General features: G+C 41.5%; 1 protein-coding gene across 1 annotated transcript in view; it reads right to left on the minus strand.

The window, feature by feature from the left end:
- Positions 1-1,434: 1,434 nt before the first annotated feature.
- LOC117447948 (A disintegrin and metalloproteinase with thrombospondin motifs 20) overlaps positions 1,435-15,438 on the minus strand; it is a 78,894-nt gene continuing 64,890 nt past the window's right edge. The window contains exons 29-39 of the mRNA XM_034084973.1: positions 14,162-14,329; positions 9,809-9,982; positions 8,845-9,015; positions 8,038-8,244; positions 7,737-7,866; positions 6,883-6,977; positions 6,689-6,783; positions 6,384-6,517; positions 4,533-4,624; positions 4,148-4,252; positions 1,435-3,884 (exon numbers count right to left, since the gene is read on the minus strand). Of these exons, the coding sequence (XP_033940864.1) occupies positions 3,795-3,884; positions 4,148-4,252; positions 4,533-4,624; positions 6,384-6,517; positions 6,689-6,783; positions 6,883-6,977; positions 7,737-7,866; positions 8,038-8,244; positions 8,845-9,015; positions 9,809-9,982; positions 14,162-14,329 (1,461 nt within the window). The 3' untranslated portion in view covers positions 1,435-3,794. The remainder of the gene's footprint in view (positions 3,885-4,147; positions 4,253-4,532; positions 4,625-6,383; positions 6,518-6,688; positions 6,784-6,882; positions 6,978-7,736; positions 7,867-8,037; positions 8,245-8,844; positions 9,016-9,808; positions 9,983-14,161; positions 14,330-15,438) is intronic.

The raw sequence follows: 15,438 nt of genomic DNA on the forward strand, positions 1-15,438 counted from the left end.
CAGTTATTAATTCCCACCCCTTACTTGATCAATGATTGTCCTTTAAATCATTATGCAAGTTATTCCTACTTACAGTACATTTATACATACATATACAATAATTTCTCATCTTCAATCACCTCTCTTCATTCTTATTGTTTTCCAAAAAAGTGTTTCTGTACATCCTTTTAAACTGAATTATGCTTGTGCTTTGTTTTAACTCCTGCTCCAAACCATTCCATACAATCACCCCACAGATTGTTAAACTCATACTTCTCAGAGTTGTTCTGACCTTGAGTTGTTTAAAATGTAGATTTCCTCTCAAATTATACCCACCCTCTCTGTCTATGAACAGTGTTTTTAATTTCCTAGGAAGTAGATTATGTCTTGCTCTGTACATGATTTGTGCCGTTTTAAATTTAACCAGATCAGTGAACTTCAATATGTGACTTCAAAAATAATACATTAGTGTGTTCAAGATATCCAACATTATTGATAACTCTTATAGCCCTTTTTTGTAATGTGCATAACGGCTGTAGGTTGGTTTTGTACGTGTTTCCTCAAATCTCCACACAGTAAATCAGATATGGAAATATTAAAGTGTATATATTGCCAGTATACAATGAGTTGATTAAAAATGTGTTTTCGTTATTGTCACGTCACTTGGTTGTTTGACCTCCCATAATGATGTATGTGCAGAGTTTGACACTTACTGTAAGAGCTGTTTTTAATTCAGCATAAGAGGAAAACGTCTGTGTTTACCCATACGTATGTTTTAGAAATGCACGTACAAGCATGGTTTGAAAGCCAGATATTGTCTGATATGTAACTTACAAACATTTCCAGACTCAAAGCAATGATTAAGACGTAGACGTGTCATTTAATGTTATGTCTCTTGTATATTTCAAAAATATGTTTTTTAATGAGGATTTATTTTGTGTGTAAATAACTATATCAAGCACATTTTTTTGTTATAGTTTGTGAAGTATATGTTGAGGGAATGTTTAATGTTTAGATGTAGAGTTGGAAGCCATGCTGATATTTTAGAGTGTACCTAGACACAAAAAAAATGCTTTGAATATGTTTAGCCTGTACAATGTGTGCAATATTCAGGTTACTGTGCACATATTTGCAAATGAGTGCAAAACACAAATTACAGCGGAGGAAGATTCTAATGTGCAGATATTTGGCCATAAACAAGCCATAAGTGTAATACAAATTCAAATGTAACCTGATGATGGTGCTCAATGAAAACAAAAAAGTATGACATTGGCAGCATGTACTTGCTAATATATTTTTCAAAAAAACAAAACCTTACGTTGGTGCAGATTAATGCCAATGGCTCATCAGAGTACATTGGACTCCTCTGGGCATCATGAGGGTCAGTTTGTCCATTTGTTGAAACATATTTAAATATTTGCCATCCCTAGAGCCATAGCTAGAAATAAACAGAAATGGACTTGTGATTTTTTTTATTATTACTTATTTTGTAACATGTTAGTATAGTAGCAAGACTTACAGTATAGGTATGATTAGTAAGCATAGCACCAGAATCAACCATTCATTTCTTTTATACAGGCTACACACATACTGTATAGGTACACATGATTTTAAAAACATCTTTGGATAAAGCAGAGCAAACAAGCACACCGTTTCTCTATTCAGTACCAATGCCCATTCAATATTTAGCACACTGTTTACAATTCAAGTATGAATATTAAAAATACATAATATATATCATAAGTTACAAATCTTAACGGTTATAAAAAAAAAACAGGATTACATTTCTACAAAATGTATGGCACATAGTGCATCAAGTATTCTTTACATTTCTGATACAGACCTCATAGAACAATTGCCCATCATAAAAATGAATGATGGCCAAAGGTTTTCTAGCTGCTCATTGACTTATTTTTTTACTTTTACTTATTCAGCTGTTCCTTAAATCACAAGAAGCTGCATTATGTCAGAGAAAAAAAAAATCTGCGTCTATCTTCTAACTTTGGTTAAAGCTTAACATCGGAGTACCATCATGTTAGGTTACCGCTGTAGTAGTCATGGTAAAAGTCATTCATAATGAGTTATGGGCAGATTTTCTCATGCAGTGGTTTGTCTGATATATTTGATATATCTGGATACCTTCCTGCTAGATGTTCAACTATATTAATGAGAACCATTACATGCATTTGCAGCCAAAAGCCAGGTCATTCCAGTCGTTCAAAAGCACCATTCGAAAGATCCTCATTTAAGGTTAGTGGTTATACACTACAAATAGTAGTAGGCTAATACCTCTTAAGCAAAGCAGACAAAGGACCAAACACATCAGACAATGGCTTCTCCGTTGGTAGTAGTCATTGTACCGTAAAACATAAAACGTATCTACAGTCATTACAGAATAAATATGGTCAAACATAAATATATTACAACACATATCTCAGTCGAGTATGGATGTTTGTGAGAGGTAGGGTTTGCAGGTACCTACAGTAGGCCCAACGGAGGGTGTGAGGTGAGACAACACACTGATACTGTTTAATGGTGTTACAGATGAGAACTCGTCTGTGTAGCGTAGTTAAACAAAAACACAAACATTTAAAATAAAACAATCCCCTTCGTTTCAAAAAGCCAGAGAAAGGATTTACGCTGTACTTAAACACTAGATAAAACACTTTTTGATCTCTCTCTATAGAAGTCAGGGACTGCATGTGCAGGTTAAAGTAGTTTTGTGAAATACCCGACAACAGATGACAACAGACAGACTTTAGTAATACACAACATTACAACCTAAAATAATCTATAGTTGATCTCAAGGCTCCTCAGTTTGACCTTTGATACAAGGCAGGTCACATCAGTAGTTAGTTGCTAGCTTACTCTTTTGTTAAGTCTTCAGCTCCAAAGCAATAGTTTGACAATTTGGGAAATACACTTCACAAGAGTAACATGAGAAGATTGTCACCAATCTAATGACATGCAAGTGGTATCAATCTTTTCATCTAACTCTCGACCATAAAGTTGATTTGATAACATTCCAGAATATTCCTTTAAACGTGTCGTAAGGCCAAGATAATCTCCAGTGTAGCTCTTTCAGTAGTCTAAAAACATTACAGTGTTTTTGTATTTCTTCTTTTTCATCATGCTTTCACTCCGTAGAACATATTACACCCACCCCTCGCATATTACTCAGTGTCCGTCTGTAAAATGTCTTTGTCACCAGAAGATTGCAACGATTCTTAGAAACATAAAGTGTATGGATTTGTACACTTTCTCAACCATCGCTGGTAACTAAAGGCTTGCAGTGTAGCTGTAAAAACACTTCATGACGAAATACTAGAACGTTTTTTACCAGACATTTTCTTTAAAGAATACACTTCACAGAATAACTGCAAGAAACAGAGTTTTGAGAGGGAGGAGAAGATGAGAAGTTCTTCCGTGAAGTGTTCTGTGTTTTAACTGTTGTTTTCCCAGTGATTTAAAGTGTTGTATCCCTTTGTACGATGCATACCTGTGTAAGAAACAAGCATTTTAGGTTCCGATGCGCAGGCATGTTTTGTAGCCATTGCAACTTGGTTAGCATGCTCTTCTTCAGGGTGATCAGTTTGGATGAAGGACCTTATGGTGGGCCTCTAGTACTGCACAGTACGTAGTGTCTTGTATGCTTTAGCTGCCATTTGGGAACTGGGGCTGTTACTATAAGATGCTGTTAAATGCTCCTCCATCACACTGACAGAAGACGACAGGGTCCAACAAATCACTGTTATCGAATGTCCCCGGGCTCCTGTCGTCGGGATAGATGTAGGGGTTTGGTCTGTGCGTGGCCCTCAGTGGACCTGAAGGAGTAGGCCGTTGTGAGCCTGGGGAATGCACTTCCCACAGAAGCCACCGCAGCGGCCGTAGATTCTTGCTCCGTCCTACAGAGACAGACAAACGAGAAAGGAAAGAGTGGGCAAAGGGCAGCCTTTTACACAGAGAATGAACGCCTCGTAAATGTCACTGGGGATTCCTCTTCAGTGAATCAGACGGAAATACAACATGGAAACTCAGATGACATTTCAGAGCAACAATTTCATTCCAATAAGTCAAGTCCCAACGTGAAGCACACATCCATATCATTATACTTTCCCTAAGAGCCACACGGCATACATAAGAAACCATTTTATAAATCACTTCTTACCTCAGATCTGTGGACTTTGACGGACACATAGTTGCCCTGTGATGTCCACTTGGTGGCCTCAGCCACTTTGAGACCAGTGCCGATCAGATTAATGCTGAACTGGCCCTGAAAACACAAATCAGATTTATTTCTGAGCTTTTATTTAACAGAGAAGATCAAGAACATTTATGTTTTCAGATAAGATTTGTGGCAATACTTAGGGTGGTCCTAAGTAAAGTATTGGGAAGTTGGAAAAGGGCATTTCCCCTACAGGTCCAAAGCCTTATCAGTAAATGCGTAGTAAATATATTTTTCTTTGGCTTCAAGGCCACACACAAACATATGGCAACATAAAAGCCAAATGAAACCTTTTCTATTTCGGCACAATGTAAAAGACTTCACCAACCTGTGGACACTTGGCTGCACTATAACAATCTCCAGCTGTAGCGAAGGGCACAGGTCGACCAAGAAGAGTCTGGGAAAACTGGAGGTCTGTGACTGGTAAACAGCAAAGATACACATCTCGAGTCACAATGTGCAACAGCAGAGGTAAACAAAGAGTGAAGACAGCTGCTCTAAGGTAAATAACCACAGAGCATCAGCAACTACAGTTTATGCAATTACATTTCATTGCAGGGTTGATGTCACTGTCACGTTGCCAGATGGTTTGCCCTTTCCACAAGAAACATCTTTGGAAAGAGATTTGGGGTTTGACTACAGTAATTAATCTAGTTAAATGTTTTGAGCAAAAGAGAGAAAAGACATATATAAAATAAGAGATATTTTACTTGGAGCTTAGGAAACTATGTATTTCTATGAATCCAGCTATCTGAAGCAGTATAAAAGTATTTGTTACAGCAGATTTCTAATCAGAATCAGAAACAGGTTTATTGATAAGTAGGTTTACACATACGAGGAATTTCCCTGTGTGTGTATGGTGCATATACTGTATGAACAAAGTAACAGAAGATAAACTGTAAGAAGGGTATACAACTATTAAATAAACTATTTTGATAACTATTATATCATTCAAATATAAAGAGAAATATTTACATAAAATATACATTTACAAAAAAACTACAGAATCATTTGACAAAATACGTGAAGTATTGGGATATAAAGTGGAGCACTGTGCAGATTTTAAAGAGGTACTTTTGTACATACAGTAAATGTGCAAAATATACAGAGTTATGTGCGGGGTTCACAATATTAAACGGAACATAGTAAGGTCAGTGACTCAATCTGTTTCCCATACTCTCCTGTGTATTCCCACCTGCCCTGCATGGTGACAGATCAAAACCATGACCAGTACCTTTTCCTGCCCCCCTTCATGTTGTCTTTATAAAACGATGGTAAAGGTTACGAGATGCTTCCCTTCAGCTTGAACTCATTATCTCCCCCTCAGCTCTCCTCAAGCTGCCTGCAAGCCAAATGAGTACCATGCAGGAGGGGAGGGGGAGGGGGGGGAACATGTGCTGTAAGGACCCGGACCAGACCAAGAGGATGGGAGTGTACGGTCTAATCCAACTTCCCCTCAGCGCGCACGCACACACACACACACACACACACACACACACACACACACACACACACACACACACACACACACACACACACACACACACACACACACACACACACACACACACACACACACACACACACACACACACACACACACACACACACACACACACACACACACACACACACACACACACACACTGTACACTAATCCACGTACTCTAATCAAAGGCATACTTGGACACAACAGGGGAGGTGGAGCTGACTGTAATAATGAGCAGAGGAATATGGCCTGAAGATGTGTGTGTATCGTGTGTCTGTGAATGTGTGATTGCATACACGTAGTATGAGTAAGTGTTTGATATTGATGCGACTGCATGCATGTGTGTGCTCGCCAATAGAAAAGAAGTGCGAGGCAGCATCGCATTATTGTCTGTCTGTGCTTCAGAGCAGGCACGCATGTCTCTATGTTGCACGCACACATTCCTTTATTCATATGTTCACGTGTTTGTGCTGAGAGGCCCGGCTTCAAGGTCCTCGCCTAGCGATGTGAACACGGAGCGCTGGAAGGTCAACATTTTGACTTCAGCGGAGACAGTGAGGGGAACGCATATTGCATTTGGACGAGTCAGTATTAAGTGCCACAGGAAGAGGAGTCTGGGGGTTAAAGCAACACTGGTGTGTGGTCTCATTACAGTAGACAGTGTAAGGCAATCACACAGTAATTACGCACTCATTATCCTCAGGGAGCTCAGGTCCAGACGGACTTTGTGGAAAAGTGTGTATCCCGCTGCTGAGTAGTCGTTCCTGCAGTCGCAGTCCTGTCTTCGGCTGCCGTTATACGGACATTCAAAGGGGTTCACCAACCTGTGTGCAAAACAAGCATCCAAATGGAATCAAGACAAACAGGAACATGACACTCAGACAACCCTATTGTTATACATGTGGGGGTACAATGCAGACTTGTATGTCTGATTTCTATATTACATAATCCCTGACAGGTGACGTGGCGATCAGTCATGGTTCGATCCTACACACCTGTGCCCGTACACCTCGGAGTAGTTGTCCGTCTGACCGCTGCGCAAGGTCACAAACTCCTTGGGGAAATCAGTGTGCATCTCAGCGCAGTAAATCTGAGGCGAAACACATTGAGACGATACATGAGAGGCTGTGCGGAAGCTGTGGGTTGAGTCATGATGTGTGCAGGAGCATTTCTGACAGAACATGCACACCTGTAGGGTCCGGGACTTGACTTTGAGATAGTACTCCCCATCTATCTTCACACCGAGTCTCATCTGGACCTCACGGCAGGAAGCGAACGACTGGCCTGGGAGAAGAAACATGAAAGGAGGAAGTTGAGGTTTCAGTGGCACAGCGAGAAACAAGAAACTTTGACACTGAAGTTCACCGCTGCTTTTGAAACTTGTGCAACCCGGTTAATAAATCTGTTATCAACACATGCTAGAAAGATTGCTTAAGCGAATAAATCAAATCCCAACTTTGAGAAAACCTGGCTCTCGTCTTTTTAAATGAGAGCTGTTGTAAATGTCTCATTATTTGTGTTTCCTCCTCTGAGTGCTGTAGGGCTCATATCAAACTGATTAGCTGATTAGCATTAATACTTGACTGCAGAACTGGCTGTCACCCGAGCATATCATTTTAATTTCGGCAGTGCCCGACTTGGCAGAAGCCAAGTCGGGAATGAACAGCCTAATGTGTGGGAGCGAACCTACACACGTTGGCTTGCTGCTGGGTTTTACAGAGCCTGCAAGTCCACAATGAAGGCTGCCTCAGCTCCACGCAGCCCTACGGCGTCCTGAGACTGTCCGTTTCACAATTTGTTGAAAACGGCTGACTGTATATTTATTGTTTCACTGAGTGATCTCTCCGTGAGGCTTGCAGCGGAGGTCTCTGTTCTACATAATGTGTTGAAACAAAGCAAGAAGTTGAGTGTAAACACAATCAGATACGGTAGGGGTTGCCATATACAGCACAGGCAATTTAATACCATCACATTAGAAATTCCTGGTTGGCAGTAAGCACTATATAGATCTGATGGTAGACACTTTGAGCGGAGTTAACTCACATTCTCTGTCTCGACAAGCAGCTTGAGGCTCGGGTCTTTCTGAAGGACGGCAGTGTTTGGACGCATGGCCTTTGGAGGTCATACACTCCACTCTGCGCTCCATAACTCCCGCCCCACAGGTCTGTGAGCACTGTTATACACACAAGAATACACACACAAGCATTAATCCTAAAATTACAAATCACTTATCAGCAACCCAATCCAAATCCCCATGTGAGAATGATCAACAGAATGCACAAGTCATTTAAAGCAATTGGCTAGAAGGGATTTCTCAGTGCATAACAAGCACTTTCTGTTTCACCTTGCTCCACTGGCCAACTTTCCAGTAGGTTGTGTGCGGGCAGTCCCTGAGGAGGCAAGGCCTGGAGCCAGGAGGGTGGGGCTCGGGGCAGTGGGGGCTGGTGGGGGAGGACTGGGCAGCAGCATACGAGCGCAGAGCCTGAGAGGAGGGCACCACGGAGCAGGAGACCATACGCTGCTGGTACCCCACACCACAGCTGGACGAGCACTGAGGAACACACAGATACACACATCGACTATCAACAAAGACAGAGCAAAACAATACAAAATAGAAGTGGGTGTCTTCGTCTGGTCTTCAGTGGGAATGACGTACTAATAATGAGAATAAATGCCTGAATCATTGTCCATGCTTTCGTACCTGAATGGTGCTAATTTATGTTAAAATGAAGTCTGTATCGCTATCCTGTGTTAACCTTGCATTTCCCAAAAAGTAAAAATGTTTATGAGCTACGAAAAACAGCCCTATGTTCTGCATTGTGAACATTTTCTGCTGCTCAAGTGGGTTCTAAAATGATAACTAAAAGGTTGGAGAACTTATGCAACCTAAAAAGTAACAATTCATCTTTTCTAAAAACATTAAAACCTCGACTTGTTGCGATCAAGCTTCTCAAATGTGAGGATTTGCTGCTTTTCTTTGTTTGATAGCCTTTTAAATGAAATACTTTGGTATTTTTGCGCTGTTGATTGGTTTAAAGAAATGCAAACTGAGACGTCTTTCGGCTTTGAGATTTTACGATGAGCATTTTTCACTCAGCATCTTTATTAGATGTGTATTTTTATCAGAACAAAACTCATTCTTTATTCCTACCTGTGACCATTGCCCTGAAGTCCACATGTAGTGGCAGGGAGCTGCTTTGCAGGTCTGGTGTGATGCTGGCTGGGACGATGGCTCACAGTAGTCGTCCTGGACGGGGGTCATCCCTGCGCCCATGCACCCCACCTTCCTGCTTCTCATGCCTTCTCCACACGTTGCATTGCACTAAGAGGAAACAGTAACATGTCAGGAAGTGAGCAAAGAAGAGTTGGCAGAGGGGGGGCAGTGTTGTACTTTCAGCAACAACATCATCATTGACTTCTCATACTCCCGCCTCTTTAGCTTGCCAAACCCCTTAGTATGTAAAGGTTTAGGGAAATGAATTGTCGGCAACATTAGCTCTCAAGAAGCAGAATACCAAACATGTGCTGTGGTTGAATATAAAAGATAACGTTATTTCTCTCAGGCCCAGTAATGTTTAATAGGAACATTTAAAAGTATAGATTTTGGCCAGAATCTTACAACTAATTGATCTAAATAGTCAGCTGTGTGAGGATCTTCAGGGCTAAACTGTAAAAGAAACAAGGCTGTGAGTTCTCGAGGCAACACAGACAGGAATTTGAACACTGCAAACATTCTGCAGCAGGAGGACACAGCGCTATCTCCCTACATGGTGCCCCTCTTTATGCCTCACTTTCGAGGACAAAGCCCGGGACATTAAAGAAAGATGAGCAAAGCAAAAGGCTGTCTGCTAGCGTGACACAGAACCGTCATATTCAGCAGGACAAAAGCCATGATGGCCATCGGTACTTTGATGTGATTTTACCGACTGATGTTATCACTCGAGCCCACACGATAGATGTGAGAGAGTAAGGGTTCTTGCAGGTCTTCCTTTTAACGGTGCAGAGGAAGAAAGAGCCGAGTTCTCAGACAATAAAAACCTTAATGGGGTGGTTAGACATCTGTTCATGGGAGACTTGTAAATAGGAAGAGAGAGAAGGAATGAGTCTGTACTTACGTCTTCCCATTCACCAGCGACCCACGTGTAATGTGTGCATTCTGCAGATTGGCATGGCCGGACAATGGCAAGACGCTGCTGAGCATCACATAGATCCTCTCTGACTCGCCCAGTGCCTTTCAGTCTGCAGTAAACATCTCGGTTCTGAGATCCCACTCCACAAGTGACGGAGCACTAGGAAAGCAGAAAAAAGCAGAAAGCGACACTTATAAATGGCATACTTGTGTGTTCCTGTGCTACTCATGCTGCCCTGTACACAGCCACACATAGTATGAGGTTTTATTTTCATGGCATTCCAACCTCATTTCTTTCATGGGACCAATGTTATAGTAACACTCCACTGATGGCACACATTAACTTCAGTTTTCCCCTCGTGAGGAGTGCACTTGGAGACTGAGTTGTTAACATTAAGGCAAATGACATGAATTACGTAACAATACACTGTTTTTGTAGTTTGACAAATACAATTGTTAAATCTCGGGCTGTTGGCCTCTGCTGCTGTATTTGCCCCAGATGTATCCCAGTGGCTTACAACGACACTGCAACAAGAAAAATCCTGAAACCAATTAACTAATTTACCCAAATTATTAAAGACAGTATGTAACTGCCAACAAGCACACGTATTAATCTTAGTATTTAGAATGTCATGAGCAACTAATATTGTTGTTGTATGGTTTAAGAAGCTTAAGGAAAGACATGAATCTGCAGATGGGTTAGCATCTTTTCATGAAATGAATGGGCAATAAATCCAGTGTGGAATGGGATATGTTTTCTACTGAAGTCTGGGGTGTGCTTAAATAAAGTAAAAAAGGCAGCAAACTAACTCAGTAATGCAACTATAAGCTACTGGTCATAACAAACCAAAAGGATCTGCAACAGCAAACCACTGAGTGTTTTTAATTAAAGTGGACCTATCATGCTATATTTGAAATATATATTGTAGGGCCATACCGATATAAAACATGTCTGTGAAGTTGTTTTTTTTCAAAATACCAAACAGATCACCCATTGTAGCCATGCCTCATATTGCTCAAACCCCTCTTTTGAAGCCCTGTTAGAGAAATGCGGATTGTGGGTCCTTAGTTTGAAAAAAATAAATAAGAGGAGGCGGAGCTAATGCCTGATCAGAATTCTACCGGAGATAAAGTTAAATTCTGCTGTGATAAAACGTCATCCTGTTTAAACCACGTCAAGGATTATTTCTGAAATAGTATGGAGCTCAAATGCTTTTTCTCTTGCGGGTTTATCACAAGGCGAGTTATTTTTTTATTTCCTGCTTTTTAAAACACATGTGCTCTCCAGTACAGGTTAGCTCTGAGTGTTAGCGAGGCTTGCTAATGTAAACAAAGACGTCCAAAACACGTCAGGCATTGTTTCTGATAGCAACTTTCTGTGGGTCCGCCGCCGAGTTGACGTCAGTTCGGATGGAATCTGTATCCGCTCGTTGTACACCCGTTTTTAAAAGATTTGGGTACGGAGGAAAAGAGAGAGGGTTTTATTTTCTGACGCTGCGTGAGTTCCCCGACGCACAGGGGACACATATTGTATAAAGACATCACAAAGTGCATTTTGCATGATAGGTCCCCTTTAAGTAAACTTCCGTTGTATTGCTTAAGATTTCAACTTGTCATTTTCATGAGAGAAAATTGCTTTAAAGGTTCCATAGACTTTCTTTTATGTGGCAATAATTGAAAATGTTTGCTTGGACTTCAGTGCCAGATTTACTGCTTTGATGCCCCGAAATTATGTACTTAATAAATCCAAAGCCAGTTTGTCGCTTCCGTGTAAGAAGTATATCTGGGGTCACACAAAGGTCTATCTGAAACATCTCTTTGATGTGCTTTGAGAAGCATACCTGCATACTGAGGAAGCACTCTGTAAGGCTTGAGCTGATCAGCCTGATTTCCCTCCACGTCTTCTCCTACAGACCTCAAAGAACTGTGCCAGGCCTCAGCGATTTCACACACTCAGAGAATCTGTGTGCTACACAGCGACTATCAAGTTCCCCAAAAACGTCCAGATGTAGTTGTGTTGTTAGTTTCTCGCTACAATTGTGTGTTATCATTACAGAGTGTGTGGTGGAGTCTGAAGGGTCAAGGTCTTGAGTTTGGAAAGAGAACAAAAAGCACCACAGGAAATCTGACCTTCAAATAAATCAAATGGCTTTTTAAAAAAAAATCTTACAAAATAAAACCTGCTGTTAAAATGATTATACTCGCTGCTACAGCAACCGGATTCTGTTTTCGTGCCAACAACCTGCTGTCTTTCTTTCAGGTGCTGGGGAAACTAAAGGAGCACTATGATTTCACAGTAGAGCTCAGTGAGCCTCACCAGACTTTAAAGGGTCAGTTCACTCAAATACCTAGCCATATTTTCGGACTTCTGCCTATTGATATCTAGCCATAAATATCATTTGGGGTTGCACCCACTGATGTTAATTGAAGGTTATTTGTGCTACTGCCAGCATTGAAATATTACATTACTACTTTCAACCACAAAATATAGACCCAATTCTTTGGACTATCCAGTAAATGGATGGATGTTTATGTTCTTTATGTGTATTTCATGCCATACAAACACATTTCCATTCACCTCCATTGCATTAGGGTAGAGGCAGATATTTCCAGAAAATATATCTGAGAAACACAAGTGAATAAAACTCTCTACACAGCTGTAAGCTCTTGACAAAAACTGAAAAATATTTCAATGGACATGTGTGTAAACCCCCAAATCCTCTAACATGTTGCCCATTACACCTCAACCGTGAAGTGAGTGAGAGGGCCGGCGAACTGGGAATAACTAAAACAGTGGGTTCTGAGGTTTCAAAGTTGTCACATGCATGGACATTAAGATATAAAACATGTCTTTATGCTCTAGTTGAGGATTTCATGGTTGCTGGTGGTATGCGGAGGAAGATGATTGCTTCCAGACACCAGTACGAGAGAGAGGGTGGGAGGGGGGGAGGACACCCTCAAAGAGCGGGGAGTGGTAGGAGTCTTATGTTAGGAGGAGGACGTGGGTCTGGAAGGCCTTTTGGGATTCAACTCAGAAAGGAAGTGGTCGACTTTTAAAACAGGACATTTTTTTAATATCTAAGAATTGATCAAAATGATTGATCAGGAAACATTGTGTAACCAAGAGGTGACAGAAAATAGATAGTAAATGCTTATTCAAAGATTACACAAACCTTCGCCACTATAATCTTATTTGAACATAATAATAACCTGATATTGCAGGTTTAAGAGGCGACTTGTTTAGGCTCTTTGTTTTTGAAAATACAGTATGCTTGTTCCTCAGGGTAATCTGTGAGAGCATGTCAAATCATTCCTCCTTTCACTCTTCTTTAACAGATATTGAGGTTGCGTGCTCGGCTCCACAATGACTATGACCTCACCCTCATAGCTACTTCTCTTTGTGTGACCTTTGCCCTGTGAGTGTCTGGCTTAACTAGTGTACAATGGTACAGAATCCTGCTGTGCTTCGAGGGCAGTGTCATTCTTAACGCCATGCTTTCATCTGTATAGGAATCCACAATTTGCTGCATCAGTTCCCATGTTTAAATGTGTCAGTTGAGCAACGCACACATTTAGTGCATTAAATGTGATTTGCATGAAAACACTCGTGAGGGTGTCATGCAACTTACAGGAATCTTGAAAAACATGTTGGACAGTGATGAAGGCTTCACTAGTAGAATTCACTCAGCATAAAACCTTACACAACTATGTCAACACTGTCTTAAATCTTAACCATCTTAAACCTGACTGATGAGAATGTGAAGTTCCCTACATAAACACTTTTACAAATCCAGCCTGCGGTGTTTAGTTCACACTAGTGGAAAGGAAACATAACTCTTGCCCAAGAATAAACTGAGTGGTGATTGGTGTGATGTCCTATATGCAGCCTCTGGGAAACCTTCTGCTGTCTTTGTGCTCGTGTCTCAGAAGTAACGGCCCGTCCACACTACAGCTTCGACAGCTTCAAAAACGGTTTCCAACGCGTCTGCCACTTCACTTTGAATGGGGTGACGTCACTTTTCGCCGAACTGCATTGTGGGAAGCAGAGCGGAGCTTTCCTGGCGTTTCAGGCTGCAAAAGTTGAGCAATGTTCAACTTTTGAAGCTTCTGAAGCTTTCGGTGGAAGCGTCAGCCAATCAAATCATATGCCAGTACAAGCTCTAGCCAATCAAACCGCTGCTTGTGTGTCAGGGGCGGGAGATTCGTGTGATTGGTTGTTGGTCGAGCTTCAGACACGCCCAGCTCCAAGCTTTTTTTGAAGCTGTGGTGTGGACGGGCCGTAACTGTTAGCACGGTCCCTGAGAGGGAGCCTGGGAGATGGCCAGAAGTGTAAACATACCTCCCTCCACCTGTTGGCCTTCCAGCTGGGGCATCCCTGCGCCCGACAGGCCTTCTCTGTCCGCGGCCGAGGAAGATGACCGCAGTGTTCCTCCTCTATTTTGGTTTGGTTCTGATAAACACAGGCTATCTCCCGCTGCTTGGTCCCCCGACCGCAACTCACTGAACACTGGAGAGGGAAGTGGAGAGAGGGGGAAGGGTGGAGAAAAAGAGAAAATAGGGGCATATTAGAACAGTGCTGTTGAAGATGAAAGATCTCGATCTCTGCTACGTCAACATTCATTCAAACAGAACGTATTTCTAGGTACTTATGGACCATTTAGACTCTTGACAAAGTAGCACTTGGTGCCCCCAACAGCTTCCTTGTTGCATTTCATGGCCAAGTGAACTCACTGCAAACAAATTTAACTGAGCAACTTAAATGGATTTCACCAAAAGCTTTTGTCAAACACTCAAACGACGTTGGAATGCAGCCAGCTATTTAACCTGTAAACAGAGGAATTACTTTTAGGGCTGCTGTGAAAGGCAGGAAGAAAAGATGGAGAGTCAATGCATGCACACGGAGTGACAGTCATCTGGTACGAATAAGGAACCCAGCAATACTTAAGGAAAGCTAGAAAGCAAAGAAGAAGGAGAAAAAACAATAATGAATAAAATCCAGACACGCTGACAGCTCTGAAAAAGGCCTTAGCCTGAGGTCGCAGATGGTAATATATTCTCGAGTCTTCGGTCCTCATGAGGCCAGACAGCAATTAGGGTGCCCGCTATTTCTGCTTGACGAGTGAGCGCCCCTATACAAAGCCACTCCAAACATGGAGTGCTGGAATCGAATACACAAGACAAGTAGAGTTGCATTTTGTCTTAGCATATTTTCCAGTCCAGATAATAAACATAATATTGCATTGTCCTCTAATTATGATCTCAGAATGTTGCATAACACATTACACACATGTCTTTCTTCAGTGTGCTCACAGTGCTGAGCATACTACAGATGATGGAACATAGACACCTACAAGTACTTGGATTTGTATCTTTTTTAACTTCAGTTTCTGGGAGATAAAATAAATGTTCCCTGTTTACATTTTTTTTACTGATGATGAAGTTTTTATTTGAACTCTTTAAACAAAGCCAACCCTTTTCTTTGTAAGTGTGTGGTGGGCAGTGGTTGACAGTGCACACACATGCATCATGCACATTGTAATTACCGAGGCATTTTAAAACACAGGCCCCTGGCTCAGCTGACGGAGAACATCAAAGCCGAGGGCCGGAGCTGACGGA

The sequence above is a fragment of the Pseudochaenichthys georgianus genome, chromosome 6 (genome assembly GCF_902827115.2).
Source record: "Pseudochaenichthys georgianus chromosome 6, fPseGeo1.2, whole genome shotgun sequence".
Taxonomy (NCBI): Eukaryota; Metazoa; Chordata; class Actinopteri; order Perciformes; family Channichthyidae; genus Pseudochaenichthys; species Pseudochaenichthys georgianus.